General features: G+C 55.9%; 1 protein-coding gene across 1 annotated transcript; it reads left to right on the top strand.

The window, feature by feature from the left end:
• The first annotated feature begins 221 nt into the window (after positions 1-221).
• Positions 222-27320, top strand: LOC133082156 (probable bifunctional dTTP/UTP pyrophosphatase/methyltransferase protein). Its single transcript, XM_061178614.1, has 13 exons — positions 222-415; positions 1934-2065; positions 3095-3142; positions 5178-5242; positions 6001-6062; positions 7552-7660; positions 9683-10070; positions 12841-13003; positions 16617-16807; positions 19231-19348; positions 20146-20289; positions 23509-23631; positions 27022-27320. Exons 1-13 carry the CDS (start codon positions 323-325, stop codon positions 27225-27227), a joined length of 1842 nt encoding a protein of 613 aa, XP_061034597.1. The 5' UTR covers positions 222-322; the 3' UTR covers positions 27228-27320.

The raw sequence follows: 27320 nt of genomic DNA, 5'->3' as shown, positions 1-27320 counted from the left end.
CCCGCGCCCAGCTCGCGTCGCCGGCTGCCGGTTGGGGGCGGGGCGAGCGTGGGGGCGGGGCTTCGTGGGTGGGGCGGGGCTTCGTTCGGGGCCGGCACGGAAGCGGTCCGGAGCCGCTTCCTCCGAGGGGGGGCGGGCCCTGGGCGGGGCTTCATGGGGGGGTGAGGCCTGGGCGGAGCTCCAGTGGCCGGGGCGGGGCTTGGTTGGGGCGGAGCCGGGGCGGAGCCTGGGCCGCGGTGGCAGGCGCGCGTCGCTGGGCGCGCGGCCCGGGGCGTGCGGATCCAGGCGCGGAGTCGAGCTTGGGTCGGGTCGCGGCGGCACCATGGTGCTATGCCCGGTGATCGGGAAGCTGCAGCACAAGCACGTGGTGTTGGCCAGCGCCTCCCCGCGCCGCCAGGAGATCCTCAGCAACGCGGTGAGCGGCCTGGGCCCGGCCTGGGCCGGGGTCTGGGGCGGGCCTAGTGACCCGGGCCTAGTGACCAGGGGCCTGGTGACCCGGGGGCTAGTGACCAGGACTTAGCAGGGGGCGGGGTGGTGTCTGCAGGGCCGGGGCCTAGTAACTGGGAGTGTCCAGTGATGGGGGGGGCAGGGTCTGGTGGCTGGAGACGAGTGACCGAGGGGCCTAGTGACCTGGGCTTAGTGGGGGGCGGGGGCACGGGGGTCGGTTGGTCTGCAGGGCCGGGGCCTAGCGACTGGGGGGGTCTAGCGGGGGGGGGGGTGCAGGCCGGGGCTTCATGATGGGGCCTAATGACAGGGTCTGCAGGGCCGGGGCCTAGTTACTGGGGGTCTGGGGTCTCTGCAAGGCTGGGGCCTTGAGGTAACCAGGGGGCAGGACCTTAGTGACTGTGGTCCAGGCCTGTGGGCCGGCCAGCGTCTTCCAGCCAGGGCCTGGTGACCTGGTGCCCTGCCGGCCGGGGTCTGTGGGGCTTCAGGCCAAGGCCAGGTCTGTGGGCCTGAGCCGTGTCTGCCCAGGAGCCGGGAGGGAGGGAGGGAGGACGGGAGCGGACAGAGGCCCCAGCAGAGGCTTGGTCTTGATGGGGAAGCCCTGCCTGGGTGGGGGGAGTGGGCTGGGGTAGGGGTAGGTGCCGAGTAAGGGGTGCTGCCTGTACCTCCAGGGGGAGGATGGGCGGGTGCTGTGTTGTGTGGTGTGGGAGGGTAGGGGGGAGGGGAGTGGACGAGGCCCTGGCTGGACATGGTCGGGGAGAGGAGCCGTGGGTGCAGAGTGAAGGGTGCCGTCCGTACCTCCAGCGGGACGGCTGGGTGGTACAGAGCCGAGGGGGGCTCACAGTGTGGTCCAGGGGGACCTGGGGGTGCGGGAGATAGTGATGGAGGGGAGAGCTGGGGAGAGCGCTGGGATGCAGGGAAGGTAAGAGCCAGCTGGGTGCTCGGCGGGGTTCCCCGTGGGGATGGGAGTTTTACCCTCTGTGGGCAAGACCCGCAATCCTGTCCCCATCCCACTCTGGATGTCGCTGTGTCCGTGACCTGCCTTCCACAGGGGCTGCCTGGTCACACGTGTTAGGGGACCAAGTTAAAGCAGCCATATTCACCCTCGCGCAGCCCCAGTTAGTGGCATTTTTGTGGCATTTCCTGCAGGCGGTGTCATTTCAGTAGTTTGACCCCTGTGGAGGCCAAGCCTTTGGGACTCTGGGAGCCCTTTGACCCCTCAGGGCTGCAGGCCCCAGCATCCCAATCAATACAGCCCTGCTGGCCTCCACGTGCGCAGAGGTCTTCCCGCCAACGCCCCCGGGTCCTCTGCAAGTCCCGCACGCCCTGCGGCCGGGGGTTGGCGCTTGGTCAGCATCCAATGCCTAGACCACATAGTCAGGGAAGGTGGGCTGCGTGGGGAAAGGCTAGTTCCTGCAGACCCTGCACATCCGTCAGCATCCTCGGGTTCCTCCCATGGACCCTCCTGACCCCTCCTGTCCTGTTTCAGGGCCTCAGGTTCGAGGTGGTCCCTTCCAGGTTCAAGGAGAAGCTGCATAAGGCCTCATTCGCCACCCCGTACGCATACGCCGTGGAAACGGCCAAGCAGAAGGCCCTGGAGGTGGCCGGCAGGATGCACCAGGCGAGGGCTTCTGCTTCTACTTCTTCCTGGGTCTCCTGCTAGGAGGGCATCGTCAGGTTTTAAACATACGTGTTATAAATAAGGGCCATTTACAGCATGCAGTCAGTCTGGCGTCTCTATGGCTGAGGGTCCTTGTGTTGTACACTGCTGTAATTCATGGGATAGTATCATTTACAGAACGTAGCTTATCTCTTACTTTGCTAGGATGTAACATACTATTGCAATTCATATCATAGTATCATTTACGATAAAGAATTGATCTACCTGATCTGTTACTAGGTGTTACCATGTCATATGCTATTGTAACTAATATAATAATATTGTTTATGATATAGAATTAATGTAGTTTATCTATTAGTGTTACTATATAATATACTATGGTATTTAATATAAAAACATCATTTATGATATAGAAACAATATAGCCTCTGCATTACTATGAGTGTTACTATATAATATATAATTGCAATTAACATAAAAGTATGCCTTACGATATAGAATTAACGTACCTTATCTATTACTAGGTATTATTATATAATATATTCTTGTAATTAATGTAACGGTATCATTTATGATATGGAATTAATGTAGCTTATCTATTGCTGTGTGTTACTATATAATATACTAATTAATATAATAGTGTCATTTATGATATAGAATTAAAGTAGCTTACCTGTTACTATGTGTTATAATAATACCTAATTGCAGTTAACATACATGACCCATGTATTCAAGTTAATGCTGTAAGAAGTATTGGTATAAATAAATGAACATTGATGGACCGATTTCCGGCCGTGGAAAGGTTAGAATTTAAGTGCAGCCAGAGCAGAAGGTTGTGTGCAGGTTTCCTATGAGTGTCTTGGGGTCACGTGTTCCTTGCTTGGTGTGTCGAGGACACTGAAATCTTGCTTTCCAAAGTGAGGCTGGATTCGCAAGTAAGCAGTGATGCTGTGTCATGTGCGTCATGGCGTGAAAACGTGGAAGACATGCAGAGTCGTCCTTTCTAAAGTTGAGTCTGGATTTCTTGCAGAAGGACCTACGGGCCCCTGACGTTGTCATCGGAGCGGACACCATCGTGGTGAGTCTGCTTTCTGGCTGTCCGTGTGGCAGGCATGAACTTGGTAACCGAAATCAAGGCCTCGGCAAGGCTGGTTCTTTCTGGAAGACCTAAGGGAGAATCCGTCCCAGGCCTCTCTCTCTCTCTCTCTCTCTCTCTCTCTCTCTCTCTCTCTCTCTCTCTCATCCCGGCTTCTGGTGGGTTGCCTGAAATCCCGGGCATCTCTGGGCTTGTGGCCGCATCCCTCGCATCTCTGCCTCCGTCTTCACATGCCTTCTCCTCTGTGTCCCAGTTTCCTTCTTCTTATAAGGACACCAGTCATCATGGATTAGGGCCCACCTACTGCAATACGACCTCATCTTAAATTTTCTTACATCTGTAAAGACCCTATTATCAAATAATGTCCTGTTCACAGGGCCGGGCATCAGGACCTCGGCATATGTTTTGGAGGGAAACGGTTCTCCCCAAGATAGGGGTTTTGGCCACTGAGGGTTGGACTTTTTGGTGGGAGGTCACAGTGACCGGTACGGCAGCTCCGCCATGCTGGTGACAACCCTCTGTCTCAGACCCTCGCTGGCCTGATGGCAGGCATCTCCCAGGGATGCTGGGCCTCATTGCTAGGGTACCATCATGGTCTCCAGGCGAGGGACCACCTGTTTTGAAGGAGTCTGGAGTTACTGTGTAGAACAGGGAACTATATTTAATATCTTGTAATAACCTGTAATGGAAAAGGATCTGAAATATATATATATACATATATATATATGTATGTGTATAAATGAACAACTTTGCTGTATACCTGAAACTAACACAATATTGTAAATCAACTGTACCTCAATTAAAAGAAAAAAAAAGAGTCCAGGGTTGGAAAATGCCAGATGGGGTGATCCCAGGGTCTGACTTGCCGTCACGTGGCATTTGTTTCTGTGCAGCCCAGGTGGATGAGACCTACCTGTGTGCAGGTGAGAATCAGACATCGTTTCTGGTTCATGGTTAAGGCTACATGGAAGTAAAAAAGTGAACGGTGCAGGTTCTTCAAAATGTTAATCGAAGAATTACTATATGACCCAGCAATTGTGTTATGGGCTGAATTGTGTCCCCCAGCCCAATTCCTGCGTTGAAGTCCTAGCCCCCAGGACCTCAGAATATGACTGTATTTGGAGATGGGGTCTTTAAAGAGGGGATGAAGGTAAAAAGAGGTCATTAGGGTGGGCCCTGATCCCATAGGATGGGTGTCCTTCTAAGAAGAGGAGATCAGGACCCAGACACACACAGAGGGACGACCCTGTGAGGACACAGGGAGGAAAGGGCCATCTACACCCCCAGGAGAGAGGCCTCGGGAGGAACCAGCCCTGCTGACACCTGGATCTCAGATTCCAGCCTCCAGGACTGGGAGAAATAATGTCTGCTGTTTAAGCTACCCCATCTGTACTGCTCTCGGGCAGCCCCAGCTAAGACATCTACTCTTAGGTATATGCCCCAAAGAATTGAAAATAGGTGTTCAAACAAAAATTTGTACGTGAATGTTCATAGCATTATTCGCAACAGCCAAAAGGTGTGAACAACCCAGATATACCCGCCTTTGATGGACGGATGGGGTCCATCCACACAGTAGAATATGACTCAGCCATGAAAAGGAGTGAAGCTCTGACACAGGCTACAATGTGGATGGACCTTGAACCCACGATGCTCAGTGAGAGAAGCCAGACCCAGAAGGACACACAGTGTGTGATTCCATTTGCAGGGAATGTCCAGAACAGGCCAATCCACAGAGACAGAGAGTGGGTTAGGGGTGTCAGGGGCTGGGGAGGGAGATGGGGAGTGATAGCTCATGGGGATAGAGTGTTCCAGATGATGCAAAAGTTCTGGAACTCAGCAGTGGTCCTCGCCCAACCCTGGAAATGTACCACACAGTTTAGTTCAAAATGGTGAAATTCATGTTATACAAATCTCTCCTGCTTTAAAAAAAAAAGTGAATCTAAAAAGTGGACAGTGCAGCTTGCACAGACCAGCTCAGGGGGCAGAAAACGACGCTTCCCTCCCGTTTCTCTTGCAGGCGGTGGGAGCGACGATCCTGGAGAAGCCTGTGGACAAGCAGGACGCCTACCGCATGCTGTCAAGGTGGGTGGGTCTTGGCCGTCCTCCGGGGAAGTAGTCCTGCGTCGGACAGAGCCTGGGCCCGGTGGAGGGGCCGCGCTTCCTGGGGGGGGGGGGTGGGCGGGTGTGGGTGTCCGGGCATCACCTCCCCCATCTCCCACCGGCAGCCCCTCCTGGTTCAGGGCAGAGGATGGGCCGGTGCCCTTGAACCTACGCTGTGTTGGCCTCACCCTCATGGGTTCGTCCGGGAGCCTCCGTGTCTGCCCCTCCCCATCTTCCTCATCCCGACTCCACCTGACTTGTCTCCCCAGGAGCCCAGTGATCCTGAGCTCCCGCGCTGGGGAGCAGGCCCTGTCCCTCTCAGCATCCCGGAACCCTGCCCCCCGGGGGAGGGGGGGGCCACACCATCGCCCATCTTCAGGGCCTCTTCCTGGCTCAGCCACCCTGCGTGTCCGCGCCCAAGAGAGCAAAGGGACCCGAGAAAGAGGCGGCTGAGAGCTGCCAGGACCCGGGTCCTCCCGGCATGGCCGGCGACTCCTGTCGGGGCCCGGGTGCTCCAGCCTTGCCTCCCGTGAGACGCCCCGGCCGTCCCCCAGCCCCCGCTCCGAGAGCACTGAGCACACTCTCGCCTGGACCTGCGCGGTCGCTGCGGGAAGGTCTCCCCGGAGACCGCGTGGCCGGGGCCGGCGGGTGGACCTGGGGCTCGCGCCCGGTGGTGGCAGGGGTGGCGCTGTCTCGGACACTCCACACGGTCGCCCGCTGGGCCCCGTCGTGTCTTGCAGGCTGAACGGGAAGGAGCACAGTGTGTTCACGGGCGTGGCCATCGTCCACTGCTGCAGCAAAGGTACCGCGGCCACCTCCGTCCCCCCCTCCCCCACCGGGAGTCGGGCGTCGTGAGAGGAGCCGGGGGTCCTCGGGGACCCGGGTCCGCGGGGGCGGCTCTGTCTTTGCTCCACGTGACCCTCCCTTCCCGTCCTGCCCGGGAAAGTCGGGGTCCCACGTGGAAATCCTGGGGTTCACCCTGAGCGCCCGATGGAGACCGTGCTGGGGGGCACGGGCCGTCATAAAAGCCCGTCCAACACGACCGGCCCAGATGCTTTCTTTGACGTTTTTGGTCTGGAAGATGGAGGAGTTTGGCCCCTGTTGGCGAGGGTTTTCTGGGTGTGTGTGTGTGTGTGTGTGTGTGTGTGTGTTTTGGCCGAGCCATGTGGCTTGTGGGATCTTAGTTCCCCAACCAGGGATCAAACCCATACCCCCTGCAGTGGAAGCACAGAGTCCTAACCACTGGACTGCCAGGGAAGTCCCAAAGGGCTTTTTAAAAATTTTTTTAAATGCACCATTTTTAAAGCTGCTTAAAAAGATTTTAGGTCCAGGAAGGACCCTGAGGCTGAGCTTGAGCTCTTGGGCTCCCCGAGCACATCCCGCAGGTGGGTGACCGCGCGTCTGTCTGCTAATCAGCGACTGGGTTCCTCGTACCCTCTTGGTCCGTCCTGGACTTTAACCTGTGCTCTTCGGGGAGGAAGCACGTGCTGGACAGTGTGGGTCCTTCACCCGGGGCCTGAGACCACAGGCGTCCACCCTCCCCCATCCTGGGGACCACGTGTCTGAGGTCACGGTGTCCCAGGGCCGAGCTCCCTCCAGAGGCTCCGGGGAGGGTCCTTCCCGCCTCTTCCACCTCCTGGGAGCTCCAGGCGTCCCTGGACTTGTGGCTGCCTCCCTCCCGTCTCTGCCTCTGTCTTCCCGGGGCTTCTCCTCTGTGTCTGTGTCTCTCCTCTTCTGTCTCTTATAAGGACCCTGTCATTGGATGTAGGGCCACCCTCATCCAGGAGGACCTCATCTCAGACCCTTCACTGCATCACATCTGCAGAGACCCTGTTTCCTAATAAGGTCCGGTTCTGAGGTTTTCAGAGGATGTGACGTTTAGGGGGTACCATTCACGCCAGAACGGCTGGTGTGGAGAACCCTCACGATTGGCCGCTATGCATAGCCACCGTACTGTGTGCCTGGGGCATTTCCAGCCCCACAACCGAAAGCCTCGTGTAGACTGCAGCATTATCCTGTGGTAACTCTACTCCACAAATTAGCACAGAAACCAGAGGCCCTGTCTCATCCGGCTCTGCAGGCTGCAGCTTTTTCTCCTGCTTGCCAATTCTGTTGCCCTCTTTTCTGTTTTATTCTTTCTCTTTTCCCTTGTCTAAAAGGAACTGTTAATGACTGTGTGTGAATTCCACGCAAAACTCAGGCCAACCCCCCCCAAAGGCAGTGGCTAGAACCTGGGGACGCGGGGGCCTGGCGCCGGCCACGTACCCTCACTGCGGGGTCCTTCCTTGCAGACGGCCGGCTGGACACAGAGGTCTCGGAGTTCTACGAGGAGACCACGGTGAAGTTCTCAGAGCTGTCAGAGGAGCTGCTGTGGGAGTACATCAACAGCGGGGAGCCCATGTGAGTCTCTGTTGGGAGCTGCGGTGCCGAGTCCCCGCTGTGGGCGGCGGACACGCCGGGCACGTGGCTCAGCCTGTGTTGGGGGCCCGTGCTCCTGACGAGCCCGGTGCCCCGGTGCCTGAAAGGTGCTGGAAGGATGCCTTCCTAGGGGTCCCCGTCCCGTGGATGCTCCTACAGCGCAGCCGGCCCTCCCAGGGCGCCACACCCACTCCCATGATGGTGGGGCAGCCGGGGCCGGTCCCTGGAGGGCAGAGGTCACCATGACCCCAGCGTCACACTGACCGCCCCAAAGCGTGCCGGGTCCGGGCAGCAATCTTGTCAAGGTCACGGAGGCTCAGCTTGTGCTCCAACCTCGCTGGCTTCACTCCCCAGCCCCGCTGGGGCGGGGCTCGGCGCCAGCTGGTGGCTGCTGGCCTCACCACGGGTCTGACGGTGCCTCGGGTACCAGCCTCCCCATGTATCTTCGGGAAGTGGCTCACTCAGGGTGCTCGCGAGGGGCTGGGCACCGACAGTCGTGGGGAGGCGAGCGCAGAAGCCCTGGGCTCCTGAGACCGAGGGTCCGAGCATGTGTTCTGCTGGTTAAAGCCGGTCTCAGGTCTGTTCAAGGTAAAGGCAGCGGAGAAGAGTCTCCCTGGGATATTGGTCTTGTGGAAGCAGCCCCAGGCCCGTTCAAGGTAAAGGCAGGGGAGAAGAGTCTCCCTGGGGTATTGGTCTTGTGGAAGCAGCCACAGGCCTGTTCAAGGTAAAGGCAGGGGAGAAGAGTCTCCCTGGGGTATTGATCTTGTGAAAGCAGCCACAGCAAGGGAACTCCCCGACTGGCTTGTCCTTCTGGCGAGCGGGGGAGCCCCCGTTGCAGGGTAGTAAGGGGTGTGCTGTGTGCCCGGCCCGGTTCTCACCATCTTCTGTGATGATGAGTCCTCACAGGAGCCTCAGCTCTGGGGCATCCTAGTCTGCTTGGGGTCCTAACAAAGCACCACAGGCAGGGAGCTTGTACACAAGAGACATTTATTTCTCACTGTCCTGGAGGCTGGAAGTCTGAGATCCTGGCGGGGCCAGATTTAGCATCTGGTGAGGCTGCTTCCTGCTTCATAGATGGTGACTCGTCGCTGTGTCCTTGCCTGGAGGAAGGGGCCAGGGAGCTCCCTGGGGTCTCTTTCAGAAGGACACTAATCCCATCCACGGGGGCTGCACCCATGACCTCGTCACCTCCCCGAGGTCCCACCTCCCGACACCATCCCATTGTGGGTTAGGATTCCGCAGGGCGCTGGGCTCTGGGTGGTGCCGGCTGTCAAGAGCGGAGCTGCTGGGTATCGGGGTGTCTCATCAGGACAACACACCAAAACGAGAGGCAGCGTCAGGCCGTTCACCGCTGCAGCTGCGGCGGGACCAAGAGGCCAAACCAGAGGGCATGCCAGCTCCCCCGTCCCCTTTCCCCCAGGAGAGGGCCCGGGCAAGGGTCAGGGGTGGGCGCAGACGTGGGGACCATGGGGGTGGGTTCACTGCCGAGGGGGCCCCAGAAAACTGCCCCGTCGCTTTATGGACCCGTGTCTGGCCCGGAGGGAGAGGCAGGGGAGTCAGGATGGAGGGAGGGGCTTCACGAGCCCCTCTTCCCTCATAAGGAGGTCTCAGCAGTGGCGCCCGGGGAAGACCTGGGCCGAGGACCCACATGAATGGACATCCGAGGGACGGGGATGCAGGTGGCAGGAGAGCACAGCCGGGGGCCTGGGTCCTTGACAGCAATCCCCCTCCCCTTAGAGAGCCTGCTGGCGGCCATGCGCCAGGCCTGGGGTGGGGGGCAGCTCACTGAGTGCCTGCCAGGTGCCCCTCGTCACGTCTCAGGGGTGGGACCGAGGGGTCACTTGGGATCTGGGCCCGGACGCCCCAGTGCACAGCCACCCGGGTCCAAGGTTGGCAGGTTCCCCTGCAGGGGTCCTGGCTGCAGGTCTGCTGACCCCGGGAAGGTCAACGTCACTGCCGTCATCTCTCCCCTCCTCCCCTCCCCGCTGTGGTTTCCTGCCCCAGGGACAAGGCTGGCGGCTACGGGATCCAGGCGCTGGGCGGGATGCTGGTGGAGAACGTGCACGGGGACTTCCTCAACGTCGTGGGCTTCCCCCTGAACCACTTCTGCAAGGAGCTGGCACGCCTGTACTACCCGCCCCGCCCCGAGGACCTGCAGCGGGTCAAGCACGACTCCATCCCTGCCGTCGACACCTTCGAGAATCTCAGTGACACGGAGGGAGGTGGCTCGGACCCAGATCCGAGCGCCGAGGGCGGCCGTGGTGGTGAGGAGGCGGACGGAGACCGGTCACAGGCTCCCGGCGCGCTGGATGCAGCCCTTAACGGGGCGGACAGCCGGCCCCCGTTCCCCACGGGCCTCCTGGAGCTGATGGACGGCTTCAAAGCATCCAAGGTACTTGTGTGATTCATGACCACATGACCCCAACACAGGGGAGCCTAAAACCGCAGCCATCCATCCTCCCCCATCCCGGGGACCACAGGTCAAGGTGACCCAGGGCCACGCTCCCTCCAGAGGCTCCCGGGGAGGGTCCTTCCCTCCTCTTCCAGCTTCTGGGGGCTCCAGGCGTCCCTGGGCTTGTGGCCACCTCCCTCCCGTCTCTGCCTCTGTCTTCCCGGGGCTTCTCCTCTGTGTCTGGGTCTCTCCTCTTCTGTCTCTTAGAAGGATCCTGTCATTGGATGTAGGGCCACCCTCATCCAGGAGGACCTCATCTCAGACCTTTCACTTCCTCACCCCTGCAGAGACCCTGTTTCCACATAAGGTCTCATTCCCATACTTTGGGGGTCAGGGCACACACATATCCTTTTGGGGCCACCGTTGAGCCCATAACTGTGGTCTGTGCCTGGAGGGGGCAGGGCGGGGTCTGTGCGGGTGTTTGAAGGTGAGCAGGGCTCACGTGACCCCAGCGAGGGGCCCACACTATGTCCCCAGCCCAGGGAGGTGGGGCTGGAATGCCGGCCATGCGGCCGCCTCTGGGACCCTGCAGCCCTGCTGGCCAGGCAGCAGGTGGATTGTGGCCCCCAGGACACCAGCTGCCTGCAGGGCAGACCGGGTCAGGGTGTGTGTCCTCGTCGTCCTGTGGCCTCGGGATCCCGGGCAGCCGTCCCAGCCAGAGGGTGTCCTGGGCAGGGGAGGGGGCAGCACTCGGCCAGCTCGATGCTTCCTGGAACCAGCAGGTACCTTTGGCCACAGGCTGCCCTGTGCCCATGTGCAAGGCCGCTGTGCGCAGGTGTTTCAGGGAAGCCCCAGGCCCGGGGCCCGACGGGGAGTGGGTTGGGCAGCGGCCCACCCAGTTGGCCTCCACCATCTCTCTGGCTCTTGTGGACGCACTTGTGCGCCCGCCCGGCTGTGACACATGGCCCAGCCCTCCCCCTCCTCCACCAGACCCTCTCCTGCAGCTCTGGGCTCCTGGGGGTTGGAGCAGGGGGTGGCCTTGCTCGAGCTGGGGCCCTGCAGGGGCAGCCTCAGTGGCTCGTGGAGAGACAGGACACTGGCTGGGGAAGGACTGGGGGCCTGACCTTCCCCCCTCCACCCCGGCCACCTTCCTGTCACCTCCTCCTCAGGAGAGGGGACCTGTGTGCCTAGGACGGAAGGTGGTTATGCTGCGTGTAGGTCAGATCCTCTGACCCACCTGGAGATGCTGTGCAGACGCGCTGCTGCAGCCCATCAGGCTGGCACTCGGAGGTGTGCTGTGCTTCCACGGTCTGTCGATCTAGCATCTGTCCATCCATCCATCTGTCCATTTCATTTGTCTGTCATCTATATCATCAATTTATATATACTGTCATTATTGTCTGTCTATGTACCTATCATCTGTCCATCCGTCCACTGATCTAGGTATAATCTATATCCGTCGTCTATGTATGTCTATTGTTTACCTATATCTATTGTTATTATCATCTGTCTACCTTCTATCCATCCATTCATCCATCCGTCTCCCTACCTATCATTTATCTATCCACCAATCTATCAATCATCTATCCATCTATGTATTATCTATGTCTGTCTGTATCTATCATCTATCTATACATATCATTTATCTATATATATATCATCTATCTTCTCTCTATCCACCATTAATCTAGCTATCATTTACCTATCTATATCTATCTGTTATCTATATTTATCTATCTACATCATCAATGTATGTATACCTACGGTTATCTGTCTATATAACTATCATCTATCTATCCCTCCACTTATCTGTGTATAATTTATATTTGTTATCTCTCTATATCTGTTATTATCATCTATCTTCTCTCCATTGTTCATCCATCCATTTTCCTATCATTTGTCTGTCTCTATTTCTATTTACCTATTTATCTGTCATCTGTCTATCCACCTGCTTATCTGTCATGTCTATCTGTATCTATGGTCTGTGTCTTATTATTCCTATCTATGTATCCACCCATTTATTTATCATCTCTATCTATCTATATATATCATCTACATGTCTATTATTATCACCTGCCTACCTGTCTATCCCTCCATCCACCCATTTACCTATCTATCACCTGTCTTTATCTGTCACCTATCTACATACCTCCCCGTCTGTCCATCCACCCTCGTGTGACACGGGTCTCCTTACAAAGGTCTCCCAATGGCTGACCATGCCGACCAAGCCGGGGTCTGTCGGGGGTCTTGGAGCAAGTGTCACCCACCCCCCGCCCCAGGTCAGTCACGGTAGTTCTGGACGCAGCTCAGGTCGGGCCCTTTCCCGAAGCGCCCCTTTACTTGCCCCTGGAGGTGTCTGCATTACGAGGTGAGAGCTTCAGGGAGGCTTACAGTGTCACGTGAGGGTGTGTCCTGAGCAGCGTGGAGCGGCCGTGTCCCGCGCAGAGGCCCCGTCTCCACGTGGTCTCATCCTGAAGCCCTGGGACTTGGGGCGTCGGTGTAGGAACCTTGGGGGACACCACGCAGCCCCCGGCAGCAGCGCTTTGGTCTTTCTCCACTGGGACGGTTTCTCTGCCTGGTGTTCACCGACTTGGTCTTACCTGGAGCAAACCTTGTACACCCTGGAGCCACAACCCACTCTCCTCTGCAGAAGTTTCCCTTGAGCTCGATGTTTTCGACCGTCCTGCCCTCCCTCTTTGGAGCCCCTGGGAATACAGAGCAATTGATAAGTCACGTTGTACGTCCAACTGTAACTGTTCTTCGCGGACAGGTCCTGTTCACGGCTTGCAAGCTCAAACTGTTTGATGTCTTAAAAGACCAAGGTCCCCTGAAGGCCGTGGATGTCGCCCGCAAACTCGACGCCTGCGCGGGCGGGACTGAGCAGCTGCTGGATGTCTGCGCGGCCCTGGGGTTACTGGAGAAGACGCACAGAGGTGAGGGGCTTCCTGGGTGTCTTCCCAGCAGCTTTGCCTGCGAGACCGAGTCACCAAGTGACAGTGGCTTCTGAGCCGAGGCGGGGAGCACAGACCGTCCATCATCCCTCTGCCCCAGGAATGCCCCAGAGGGTCAGGAGCAGAGGATGGGTGGAAGGAGGAAACGTGTGTGTGTGTGGGGTGTGTAAGGAGACAGACTTCTTTATGGGCTCAGAGGGCCTGTATCAGCCAGGGTTCTCGAGAGAGACAGCCCATAGGGTATGTATGTGTGCACAGCATAGATATCTGTTTATTCTTACTTATTTGTTTAGGTAGGCAGACAGATGAGGTGGATGGATGGACAGATAGATATCGATTGATAATAGAGATGATAGATAGGTACATGGATGGATAGATAGATGATAGATAAACAGATGATGCGTGGATGGGTGAATGGACAAATAGGTAATAGATGGGTGGATGGATAAATGACGGATAGATGGATTGGTTGGTTGATAGGTGGGTGCATAGATGTGTAGGTAGATAAGCAGATAGATGGATGAAGAGGTAGAGGATAGAAAGATAGCTAGGTTGATAGGTGATACATAAATAGAGGACAGGTGGATGGATAAATAAATAGATGGATGGATGGATAGATAATAGGATAAGTAGATGGATAGATGATAGATAAATAGATGATGGATGGATGGGTGGGTGGATAAATAGGTAGTAGATAGATTGATAGATCGATAGATATAAATTGATAATAGAGATGATAATAGATGGGTGGATAGATAGATAAATGATAGATGAATAGATAATAGATGGGTGGATGGATAAATAATAGATGAATAGACAGATGATAGAAAGATAGATAATAGATATGATCGATACATACATAGATACATACACAAATGCTAGATGATAAGTAAATAAAAAGATACATGGATACATGATGAAGATAGATGATTAATAGTTGAGAGAGATACATGTAGATGATTGATAGGTTATAGATGCATAGGTAGATAGATAGTTTGATTGATGGGTGGATACTTAGGTATGTAAATAGATAAGTAGATGGATGAACAGGTAGATGACAGAGATAGATAGATAATAGAATAGATATGATGGATGTGTAGAGCAATGATAGATAGATGATAGAAAGATAGATAGATAGATGATAGAAAATACATGATAGATGGAGGGATGGATGAATAGATAATAGATGGGTGGATGGATAAATGATAGATGAATAGAGAGACGATAAAAAGATCAATGATAGGTATATAGATACATGTATACTTGCACAGGTGATAGATGGTAAATGAATAGGTGGATGGTAGATGGGTGAATAGGTGATGTTGAAGATAGATGATTACTAGATGAGAGAGATACATGTAGATGACTGATAGGTAATAGATGGGTAGGTAGATACATAGATAGACAGACAAAACGAAGTAGATGGCAGACGAGGTAAACGGACGGATGAAGGGTGACAGTGTGGGTCTGCTGGGTGCACAGAGCTCTCGAGGGTGTTCTCCGAGCAGAGGGTGCTACAGAGGGTCCTTGCGCAGATGGAGAGAGGCAGGGGCTCAGAAGACCCCAGAGCAGGAGACACGGCACCGCTTCTGTGGTGAGCAGGGACGCAGGGTGCTGGCGGAAGCCCCCCAGAGCTGCCCCGCATACGAGAGGCGGACAAGTACACGCTAGAGATTTGGGTCACAGGATGCAGAACTTCCCCCCAGCCAGAGCACCTTAGTAACGTTCTCCTCCATTTTTTTCTTTTTTTAATAAATTTATTTATTTATGTTTGGCTGCATTGGGTCTTTGTTGCTGCCTGCAGGCTTTCTCTAGTTGCGGCGAGCGGGGGCTACTCTTCATTGTGGTGCGCGGGCTTCCGATCGCGGTGGCTTCTCTTGTTGCGGAGCACAGGCTCTAGGCACGCGGGCTTCAGTAGTTGTGGCACGTGGGCTCAGTAGCTGTGGCTTGCGGGCTGTAGAGCGCAGGCTCAGTAGTTGTGGCGCACGGGCTTAGTTGCTCCGCGGCATGTGGGATCTTCCCGGACCAGGGCTCGAACCCGTGTCCCCTGCATTGGCCGGCAGATTCTTAACCACTACGCCACCAGGGAAGCCCCTCTCCTCAACTGAAAATAATGACCAAACGTGGAGAAAGGGTCTGAGGTCCAGGCTTTCAATTCCTGCTACGTGAGGAGTGTCTTAGAAGTCTTTGAGTGCACCTCAAACCAACACAACATTGCTCATCAACTATACTCCAATATAAAATAAAACGTTTTTTTAAAATGTATATTTATATAATTAAAGATAACAGTCCTTAAAAAAACGTGTGAGGACTTCCCTGGCGGTTCAGTGGTTAAGGCTCCGCGCTTCCACTGCAGGGGGCCTGGGTTCCACCGCTAACTAAGATCCCGCGTGCCGTGCGGTGCCGCCACAAAAAAGAAAAAGAAAAAGAAAATTAAGCAACAATAAAAATTCAGTTTCTAAAACAAAGACAACATGTAAAGTGCCGAATGGGGCTTCCCTGGTGGTGCAGTCGTTAAGAATCTACCTGCCGATGCAGGGGACACAGGTTCAAGCCCTGGTCCGGGAGGATCCCACATGCGGAGCCACTAAGCCCACGTGCCACAACTACTGAGCCTGTGCTCTAGAGCCCGCGAGCCACAACTACTGAGCCCACGTGCCACAACTACTGAAGCCCGCGTGCTGCAACTCCTGAAGCCTGTGCGCCTAGAGCCCGTGCTCCGCAACGAGAAGCCACCACGATGAGAAGCCCGCGCACCGCAAGAAAGAGCAGCCCCCACTCGCCGCAACTAGAGAAAGCCCGCGCGCAGCAACAAAGACCCAACACAGCCAAAAATAAATATAATTAATTAATTAATTAATTAATTTAAAAAATAAAGTGCCGAATGGACAGTTAGTTTCAATAGGCTTCTTAAAAGTTCAGAAAAAGAAAACCGTAGACACCATGCTGTTCTCTCCGTCCAATGACCGGTGTTACGTGGGGCTGTGGAGGTACAGGGGGTCTCAGCCGCCGTCCCCTCTGCCTGCAGCCTCCCAATTCTGCAGGTAGGGGTGTCCCGGAAGGGTCCCTGGGGGCCGGGCCGGATGGACAGCCCGCCGGGAAGTGGGAGGAGAGTGGGCTGCCCCGTACCACTCAGGGCTCCGGAGAGGCAGACCCCGCGGGATATGGACGGACTGGTTGCGAGCAGTTGCTCTCCGTGCCTTTGGGCTCCGGCGCGTCTGAACCGCTCTGGCTGGCCGCTCGGTGCTTCTCTGCTCTCAAGGCCTTCAGCTGATGGGGTGAGACCCACCCACGTTACCTAGCGTCACCTCCTTTACCCAAAGTCCGCTGACTTGCAGGTGCCAAGCACGTGACCAAACCGCGCCCTCTCCGCGACGGGGACGTCTCATTGGGGACTGTAGCCTGGCCAAGTGACCGTCCCGGGGGCTTGGAGGGTCACCTCGAGGAAGAGCAGCATCCTTGCGTCGTTGCCTCTGGGCGTCCGTGCCCTTGGCACTTAGTCAGATAGACGATGCTTGTGCTGACATCCCGATGACGCTGGGCGGTGGCTCGCCCCGCGGTCAGCTGAGCCGGCACACGACGCCTGTCCTTTCAGGTTACAGCAACACGGAGGTGGCGACCCTGCACCTGGTGTCAGGTGGCGAACACTCTCTCCTGGGCCTGGCCGAGTACAATGACGCCCACGTCTGGGGCGTCTTCACACGCCTGGGCCTGGCCGTGCGGGAGGGGGCAGGCCACACCCGCGGGGCTCTGGGGGTGATGGAGGAGGAGGAGCACCTGTCCCAGGTACCGTAACCCCGTGTTCCTTTCACGTCCCGTCTGTGCTGCTGAGGGACCAGTGGGCACGGAAATGTCTCAGAATGTCTCAGATTCGGGACGGTCGGAATCGGTTGGGAATCCCAGCGGGAGGCTGCAGATGGGGAACGGTGGGGACGCTGTGGCGGGGGGAGTGCGGCTGGCTGGTCACAGCTCCTGAAAAGAGGGTTTTTCTAGGAAGGGGCTGCCTTGAATCCCGGCAGCGTGTTTCCTACGTGGAGTTGAATTGCACAGACTCCTGTTTCTCAGCTCAGCGCAGGGTGTGCGAAGGGCTTCCTGGCCCTTCCCCCGGCCCCTGGCACCCACGACCCCTGTTCACTGTTGTGTGGGAGGGAAGGGGTCTCAGAGAGTCTTGGCTGATCTTGGAGGGTCTTGGGTGGTCTTGGAGGGTCTTGGAGGGTTTTGAGTGGTCTCAGAGGGTCTTGGGTGGTCTTGGAGGGTCTCGGGGGGTCTCGGAGAGTTTGGAGGGTCTCAGAGGGTCTTGGAAGATCTTGGGTGGTCTTGGAGGGTCTCGAGGGGTCGTAGAGGACAGTGTCTTGGGAGATGCCGAGGTCCCCAGGCCCCAAATCTGGGTGAAATGGCAGCAGCACCATCCGTGGCCTCAGGCAACGACTCTGGCCCCCTCGGGCCCCTGTCTGCACCCCCCTGCCCCTTGGGATTTCGGCTGACTCCCTGCCTATCCCTCTCCTCCTGCCCACCCTCAGGAGCCCTAAGAGTGTCAGGCCCAGGCAGGTCCCCTGCACGCTGTCCTGCCGGCCTCCTTCTCTGACCCAGGGGCTCATTCCCTCCCGCCCGGGTGGGGCCCGAGCACACATGGACCCCACGCGGGAGCTGGGCAGGGAGCCCTGGTTTCTGTAAACAATCAGATCAGATCTTCCTCAGTGAGGTGACAGCTGAGGGGGCAGGGGGTCGTTACTCCCTAAGTCCTCCTGGTTTTGTCCAGTGAGACCCGAATGGGGAGTCGGCAGTCTCCCCGGAGGAGACCCCCTGCAAACTGGAAATCAGACCCTGAGGGTGCGCCGTGTCAGGATGCAGTGGAGCTGCCCTTCTGGCAACACTCCAGCCTCACCCCCGAGCTGGACACAGTTCAGACCCAGTGCCCCCTCCCAGCCTGCTCTACCCCAGACCCCTCCCGCCCTCCTCTACCCCGGACCCCTCCCCGCCCTGCTCTGCCCCGGACCCCTCCCGCCCTCTTCTACCCCGGACCCCTCCCCGCCCTGCTCTGCCCCGGACCCCTCCCACCCTCTTCTACCCCGGACCCCTCCCCGCCCTGCTCTGCCCCGGACCCCTCCCACCCTCTTCTACCCCGGACCCCTCCCCGCCCTGCTCTACCCCGGACCCCTCCCGCCCTCCTCTACCCCGGACCCCTCCCCGCCCTGCTCTGCCCCGGACCCCTCCCCGCCCTCCTCTACCCCGGACCCCTCCCCGCCCTGCTCTACCACGGACCCCTCCCACCCTCTTCTACCCCGGACCCCTCCCCGCCCTCCTCTACCCCGGACCCCTCCCACCCTCTTCTACCCCGGACCCCTCCCCGCCCTGCTCTGCCCCGGACCCCTCCCACCCTCTTCTACCCCGGACCCCTCCCCGCCCTGCTCTGCCCCGGACCCCTCCCACCCTCTTCTACCCCGGACCCCTCCCCGCCCTGCTCTGCCCCGGACCCCTCCCACCCTCTTCTACCCCGGACCCCTCCCCGCCCTGCTCTGCCCCGGACCCCTCCCCGCCCTCCTCTACCCCGGACCCCTCCCGCCCTCCTCTACCCCGGACCCCTCCCCGCCCTGCTCTACCCCGGACCCCTCCCCGCCCTCTTCTACCCCGGACCCCTCCCCGCCCTCCTCTACCCCGGACCCCTCCCCGCCCTCCTCTACCCCGGACCCCTCCCCGCCCTCCTCTACCCCGGACCCCTCCCCGCCCTCCTCTACCCCGGACCCCTCCCCGCCCTCTTCTACCCCGGACCCCTCCCCGCCCTCCTCTACCCCGGACCCCTCCCCGCCCTCCTCTACCCCGGACCCCTCCCGCCCTCCTCTACCCCGGACCCCTCCCCGCCCTGCTCTACCCCGGACCCCTCCCCGCCCTGCTCTACCCCGGACCCCTCCCCGCCCTCCTCTACCCCGGACCCCTCCCCGCCCTCCTCTACCCCGGACCCCTCCCCGCCCTCCTCTACCCCGGACCCCTCCCCGCCCTCCTCTACCCCGGACCCCTCCCCGCCCTGCTCTACCCCGGACCCCTCCCGCCCTGCTCTACCCCGGACCCCTCCCACCCTGCTCTACCCCAGACCCCTCTCCATGATCCCTCCTGAGCTCCCCACCCACACAAATGCCGGGTGGAACCTTACCCCGGGTGCAGGACGGGCTGGGCTCCGGGTGGGTCTCCTCAGACCCTGCTTCCACCACCAGAGCACGGAGATGACGCTGCAGTTCATGAGGGCCATGCACAGCCTCAGCAAGCTGACTGCCCACCACGTGGCCACGGCCTTCGACCTGTCCCGATTCACCTCTGCCTGCGACCTGGGAGGTACATTCACCGCCTCCAGGAGTCGGGTGCAAAGGGCTACATGCGTTTCTTCTCTTGTATTAAATCTAGGGCACCTTACCTGCTAATAAGAATTGCAGGATGGGTTTCTCTCTACAAACCATCTGAGGACCTAAATATACCCAGGGTGGGTGCAGGGGCTTGGGCTGATATTCCCAAGTGCTAGGAGGTCCCAGGGGATGGCCCAGGACCCCTGTAGAGGTTATGGGACACTTCCTGGTGGCTGCCAAGTAGGGGAGGGGCCGTGAAGCCCGTCTGCTGCCATCGCATCAGGTCTAATTATGCCACACACACCCTCCACCCCATCCCAGAAAATCCTTTACCCGGGACAGTGGATGGAGGAGGAGTAGATGCCCTGCCCAAGGGGTGTAGTGGGATTGGTGTCCTAGGAGGGCTACTGAGCTGCCAGCTTGCGTTTCCCCACCCTCTGCACACCTTTCCTCCTGGTGGCCCAGAGAGGCTTCTGTGGCACCAGCCATTGCGTCTGCATTCCCGCAGCAGAAAGGGGCAGGGAAGAGTACAACTCCCTAGAGCTTTGCTGTCAGGATTCCCCACGAGGCTGTGCCCACCCCACTCACCTGCTCTGGGCCAGCACCCGCCCACGAGGCCCTGACTTTGAGACACCAGTGATCTCCCCACTGGCTGACCTCATTTCAGGGCACAAGCCTCAGGCCACATCTGAGAGCATCGTTTTGGTTTTGCCAGAGCTGAACTCTGGAGACACTCCAAGGATTTCATACACGCCAGGAGGGTCCAGAGTCTGCCTTTGCTTCTCACAGGCTGCACGGGCATCCTGGCCCACGAGCTCGCCCAGGAGTACCCGCATCTGCAGGTGACTGTGTTTGACCTCCCAGAGGTCATTGAGCTCTCTGGGGGCTTTCAGCGTGGCGGACGACAGACAGAGCGGATCCGCTTTGTGCCAGGTTAGTGTGGCATCATGTCCGCCGGGTGTCAGCATTTGGGTGACCTTATTTATCTCGTATTCAGAGCGGGTGTGTGTGTCTGTATGTGTCGGTATATGTGAGTGTGTCTGTGTCTGTGTGTGTATCCATCTTTCTCTGTGTTTCTGTCTGTATGTCTGAGTGTGTATGTTTCTGTTTGTGTGTTTCTGTATCTGTGGGTATGTATCTGGGTCTGTGTGTATGTATGTGTATATATGCACGTCTCTGTGTTTTTGTGTCTGTATGTGTGGATCTGTGTGTTTTTGTGTGTCTATGTACATGTATATGTATGTATCTGTGTGTTTGTGTATGTATCCATGTTCCTGTGTCTGAATGTTTGTACCTGTGTATCTGTATATCTGTGTGTATTCTCTCTGTGTCTGTATGTGTCTGTATGTGTCTTATATCCATGTTTCTGTGTGTCTGTGTGTGCATATATACTGGTGTATCTGTGTGTCTGTGTGTGTATCTCAGTGTCTCTGTGTGTCTCTATACATGTATGTATCTGTGTGTCGATGTGTCTCTATATGCGTATGTGTCTGTGTGTGTGCATCTCGGTGTGTGTGTGCACATCTGCACACGGGCGCATCTGCAAACCCCGAGAACAGGAGTTTGAAGTTCTCAGCGAGGGGAGTAGCTGGGCGGGAGGGCAGGTGGGGATGGGTACGGGCCAAGATCAGCGTCTGCAGATGTCGACCAGTGACCCAAGCCTCACAGGGAAGTGACGTGGGGGCTACAGCAGGAAGGCCTTGGGGTGGATGTGAGGAAGGACTTCCTGGCAGGACCGGATTGAAGGGAAACTCTTGGCACCTGGTGACTCATCCACACTGCAGCCCAGCCTGAGGGTGGATGTGCTAGAGGCACCTGTGCCCCATGACCGCCTGATACTTTCTTACTTAAAAAAAAAGAACCAGTCATGCTGCTGTGGACTGAATTGTGTCCCCAAGTGCCTATGTTGAAGCCCCACCCCCAGTGTGACTCTTATCTGGAGGTAATTAAGGTGAAGGAGGTCACAAGGGTGGAGTCCTAATCCAGCAAGACCGCGTCCTTAGGAGAAGGGACACCAGGAACATCTATCTATGTATCTATCGTTTATCCATCATCTATCTATCTATGTATGTACCGTTTATCTATCATCTATCCATCCATCATCTATCTATGTATCGTTTATCTATCTCTTTATCATCTATCCATCCATCCACTTATTTGTCTATCAGTGTATCTATCTATCCATATCTATGCATCTATCCATCCATCTATCATCTATCTATCTGTGTATGTAACATTTATCATCTATCCATCCATCCTCTGTGTATCATTTATCTATCTCTCTATCATCTATCCATCCATCCACTTATTCATCTATCAGTGTATCTAACTGTCCATCCATATCTATTTATCCATCTATCCATCCAACTGTCATCTATGTATGTATCATGTGTATCTATCTGTCCATCATCTATCTACCTGTGTATCATTTATCTATCTCTCTATCATCTATCCATCCATCCACTTATTCATCTATCAGTGTATCTATCTGTCCATCCATATCTATCTATCCATCCATCTATCATCTATCTATCTGTCCATGCATTATATCTACCATCTAGCTATCTATCCATCCATTCATCCATTTATTCATCTATCATCTATGTAACTATCAATGTAGCTATCTATCCATCTATCATATCTATCTTTTATCTACCTGTCTTTATATCAATCATCTATCATTTATCTATATATCTATCATCTATTATTTATCATCTATCCATCCATCCACCTATCATTTATCTGTCCTATCTATCCTATTTATCTAATATCTATTATCTGTCTATATCATCTATGTATTCATCCATCATATCTATTCTATTATCTATCATCTATTTATCTATCACGTCTATATCTATGTATCTCTCCATCCATCCATCATATCTATTATCAATCTATGTATCATCTATGTATCTATCATTTATCTATTATCTATACCTATCCAATATTTATCAATCTATCATTTATCTACCTCTTTGTCTTTATATCGTATATCTATCATCTACCTACCTATTATTTATCATCTATCTCTCCATCCATCCATTCACCTATCATTTATCTGTTCTATGTATGTATGTATGTATCTATCTATCATCTATGTCTCCCCACTGTGAGGACACAGCGAGTAGACCACTACCTACAAGCCTAGAAGAGGGTCCTCACCAGGAACTGACCCTGCCAACACCTTGATCTCGGATGTCCAGCCTCCAGACCATGAGAAATCAACGTGCGTTGTTGAAGCCCCTGTCGGTGGGACTTTGTTGCTTCTGCCTGAGCTGACAGAGACACACCCTAAAGCTTCAAATCTAGGAGCAGCACGATGGAAGCTGTGCTACTGATTCACCATATATAGGAAAGAGAACCACCAAAGCAAAAAAAAAAAAAAAAGAAAAGCGGCGCATATTGTCCATCTCTGTGCAGCTGTCTGGGGCCACCCCTTGTAGACTTGTCTGCACCCCCGTGTTTACTCTCCCTTCATGCCAATTCGAAATGTTTTCTTTCTTGTTTTGTTTTGTGTTTGTAAATGTGAGCTACATCTAATCCATTGTGGAACGAGGCAGAGTTAGGAGTAACAAATAGCAAAGGTGTCTGTGTCCACAGTTACAGATACACATTTGGTAGATGCAGGGACAAATGACCCCAAAGTGGGGGCTTAAAATGACCCGAATCCATCCTCCCCCAGTTCTGGGGACCAGACGTCTAAGGTCAAGGTGTCCCAGGGCTGCGCTCCCTCCAGAGGCTCCAGGGGAGGGTCCTTCCTGCCTCTTCCAGCTTCTGGGGGCTCCAGGCGTCCCTGGGCTTGTGGCTGCCTCGCTCCCGTCTCTGCCTCTGTCTTCCCGGGGCTTCTCCTCTGTGTCTGTGTCTCTTCTGTCTCTTATAAGGACCCTGTCATTGGATGTAGGGCCACCCTCCTCCAGGAGGAGCTCATCTCCGACCCTTCCCTTCATTTCATCTGCAGAGACCCTGTCTCCGGAGGGCCCGTCCCCAGGTCAGCCCTTGAACGTCTCTTTCTTGGAGAACACAGATGTCCCCACTGCAGGCAGCGTCTCTTTCGGTTTCACCCCTTGTAGAGCGTGGTGCAACTCCTTTCCGTCGGGTGCAGGCCCAGCTTCTGTGGCCCTAACGGTTCAATCCCATTTGTTTTTAAACCAGGTGACTTTTTCAAAGACAGCCTCCCGGAAGCAGATCTGTACATTCTTTCCAGAATTCTGCAGGACTGGCCGGATGACAGACTCCACAAGTTACTGAGCCGGATCTCGAGCAGCTGCAAACCAGGTGAGACCACATCAGGCACTTGCCTTTTTTAACACATAAAGACAGTTTTCAATTTAAAAAAAGAGTACATTTTATAGAGGAAGCTCCCCGTCCTCCAGCCCGCCGTCCGGTGCTCAGTTTACCGGCTCCCTGAGGACGTACCTGATTCTCAGGTGTCAGTGATGCGTTTCTGAACTTTTTGGCGCCAGCGTCTGGGGTCTTGGGCTCGTGGATGCCCCCCCGGCCGTGTCCCTCCCCGGGCCCTGCCGGGCTCAGGGTCTCCCTCCTCCGATGATGATGATTTTCCAGGCTGCTCTGTGGTACCCAGCCTCTCCCCACAGCGCTCGGGGCCAACGTGGGTCATCGGGCTCGTGGAGTCGAGGGGACCAAGCCGCCCGGGCCCCTCCCTGGGTCCCCACGTCCAGCAGCGCAAGACGAGCTCTCTTTCCACGTCCTGCGACCCCGGCGTCTCCCGGGGCACCTCCACTGCCTCTTCTGTGTGGTTATGAAACAAAATGTTCAACAATCCGGGGTCATCTTCAACACCCAAACGCCCCTCCTGTTCTCCAGCTCTCAGGAGAACGACCCCTGTTCCTGATCTCTTATTTTGGACAAAAGCCAGAGTGAGGGCTGAGTCCATGCGGGCAGCGTTTGCAGGAAGTAACCACGTGGCCGCCGTCCTGGGGCCCCGTCTCCTGTAGCCGTGACCTGTTCCCAGGGCCCGTGCGGTCCAGTACGACTGCAGCCCCTCCCCTGGGGTCTGAGCCCTGCAAGCTGCGACGACACCTCCATCTGGGGTACCCAAAGGGCCGTTTCTTTTTTTTTTTTTTTAGTTAAATTTATGTATTCTTTTTTTAGAGTAGAGTTGCTTTACAACGTTGTGTTAGTTTCTGCTGTACAGCAAAGTGAATCAGTTATATGTATACATATCTCCTCTTTTATTTTATTTATATATATATTTTTTGGCTGCATCACGCGGCAAGCGGGATCCTAGTTCCCCATCCAGGGATCAAACCCGCACCCCCTGCATTGGACGCGTGGAGTCCTAACCACTGGGCCGCCAGGAAAACGCCTAGGAAAATATGAAGAAAAGCGCAGACGGTGAAGTACATTCTTTAAATGAGCCGGTTTCAGTCCCCAAGACAACCGTGTAGTTGAGGCGTTCTTGTGGGTCCCTGTAGCACGATGAAGACGGTCCCCCCCAAAATTCACGTCCACCTAGAATCTTATTTGGAAGCAGGGTCTTTGCTGATGTGATGAAGTGAAGGGTCTGAGGTGAGGTCCTCCTGGATGAGGGTGGCCCTACATCCAATGACAGGGTCCTTCTAAGACACAGAAGAGGAGAGACATAGGCACAGAGGAGAAGCCCCGTGAAGACGGAGGCAGAGACGGGAGGGATGGGGCCACAAGCCCAGGGACGCCTGGAGCCCCCAGAAGCTGGAAGAGGCGGGAAGGACCCTCCCCTGGAGCCTCTGGAGGGAGCGTGGCCCTGGGACACCTTGACCTCAGACGTCTGGTCTCCAGAACTGGGGGAGGATGGAGGTCTGTGGTCTTAAGTATTTTGTTCTGGCCGCCCCAGGACACCCACGCAGCCTGTGAGATGCCGGTTTTCATGTGGTCACAGGAACATCACACGGATATTCGGGGCACCCTCCCCAGGAACGTGGCTCCAGGAGGGCCGGTTCCTGTTCGCTCCCTGCTGTGTCCCCAGCCCGAGACCAGAGTCCCCACATAATGGATGGAACACAGTTGAGAAGGAAGGAATCACACAACAGGGGTGCCCCCGGGGGCGAGGCAGGGCCGGGAGATGTGAGAGCTGGATTCTCACCCACCTCAGAGACAGTCACTGAAGCTGGGGACAGTCAGTTCGAAGTCGCGTTTATACTGCGAAGGGTTTTTGGGGGCGGGGGTCCATGCGTGTGTTGCAGCTTAGACCTGCTGGCTAGAACCGCTTGTTAGATGTTCAGCACTCCTGCCAGCCAGCTCATACCAAGCTGTCAGCGTGAAATTGGCCATGGAGGAAATACTTAGAGCTCAGAAATGGGCAGGCACTGGCAACCAGGGCTTCCCTCCACCCCCGTAGCTGGGATTGCAAAGGTTGCCTGCACCCTGGGGACACTGGGGTCACGGATAAGAATTGAGCGTGACCTCCTGGGACTTCCCTGGCGGTCCAGTGGTTAGGACTCTGCGCTTTCAGTGCCGAGGGCGCGGGTTCAAACCCTGGTCAGGGAATTAAGATCCTGCCAGCTGCACGGCAAGGCCAAAAAAAAAAAAAAAAAGACTTCCTTTCATATAGGGCTTTTGGAGCCCGTTGAGTTAATAAGCCTGTGTATCCATGAGTTTGAAAAACATAAAAACTGACAGAAAACAGAGTGAGCACAGCATATGGTCCCAATTCTTCTTATTGAAGTAGAGCTGCTGTACAATGTTATATAAGTTACAGGCGTACAGTCTAGTAATTCACCATGTTTAAAGCTTACACTCCATTTACAGTTATGATAAAATGTGGGCTCCATCCCCTGTGCTGTACCATATATCCTTGCAGCTGATTTTATACCTAATGGTGTGGCCCTACGACCCCCATTTTGTTAACTTCATGTTTACTGAAATGCCTAGAACCCAAATGAGACTTTGCACCAGAATTCTCCCAGTGACCGTCACCGGCGTGCAGAGCTGGGGCGCGTGTGCCACCACCTGCTTTGTGCGTTTTCTGGGGGTCTCCCCAGGTAACCCAAACAAAAGGAAGAAGCACGCGTAAGCTACCTCCTGCCCCTCTGCTTCCTGCCCCAAGGCTTATCTTCTCCTGGCTTGGCTCCTCCTCCGTCACAAGCGCTTCTGAAAATACATACACAGAGAGGTGGGCAGATACAGGAGTGTGTACACACGCACGCGTACTTTCTACTTCTCAAGGCTCTCGTGTAGGTTGTTCCCACCAACGTGCAGCTCCACGTACAAACACCACGCTACATAAAACAGAGACCCAACAAGGACCTACTGTACAGCACAGGGAACTCTGCTCTATATACATACATGTATAACGGAATCACTGGTCTGTACCCTAAAACTAACACATTGCAAATCAACTATAATTAAAAAAAAAAAAAAAGATAATCTCACTGAACCAATTAAAAGTCAGAAAAAAGAAAAAGAATCCTGCTCCTGGTGCCCTCGTGGCCGGTGCCAGCCCTGTGCCACGCAGGTCCGCCCGGGATACTGCTGCCAGGGAAGTCCCTGTGCGGTCCCTTATGGCATCAGGGAGGCTGCAGCTGTGTCCCTACATTCAGAACCCCTGCCGTCCGTGTCTTCCTGCAGCGAATCCCTTCAGTGGGGAGCCCGGGGCACCCGCAGCCTGGGTCCTGAGACTCCTCCCCCACCCCGTCTCTCTCTGTCTCTGTGTCTCTGGCTCCCCAGGCGGTGGCCTCCTGGTGGCAGAAGCGGCGGCGGAGGAGGAGGAGGGGGCGTCGCGGAGCCCCCGGCTGCGGACCCTGAGCGCCGGGCAGCCCCGGAGCCCCGACGAGCACCGACGCCTCCTGCAGCGACACGGCTTCCGGGACGTGCGGGTGGCGCGCGCGGGGGACCTGCTGCGCGTGGTCCTGGGCACCCGGGCTGCGCCCTGAGGGTCACCAGGAACCCGGCGGGGCCCAGCGCCCGGGAGTGAAGGGTTCCTGGAGAGCAGGTGTCACCGGACAGATTAAAGGAGGCGGAAAGCA

Source organism: Eubalaena glacialis, chromosome X (genome assembly GCF_028564815.1).
Source record: "Eubalaena glacialis isolate mEubGla1 chromosome X, mEubGla1.1.hap2.+ XY, whole genome shotgun sequence".
In the NCBI taxonomy this organism is placed as follows: domain Eukaryota; kingdom Metazoa; phylum Chordata; class Mammalia; order Artiodactyla; family Balaenidae; genus Eubalaena; species Eubalaena glacialis.
This window is presented reverse-complemented; position numbering and strand designations above follow the sequence as displayed.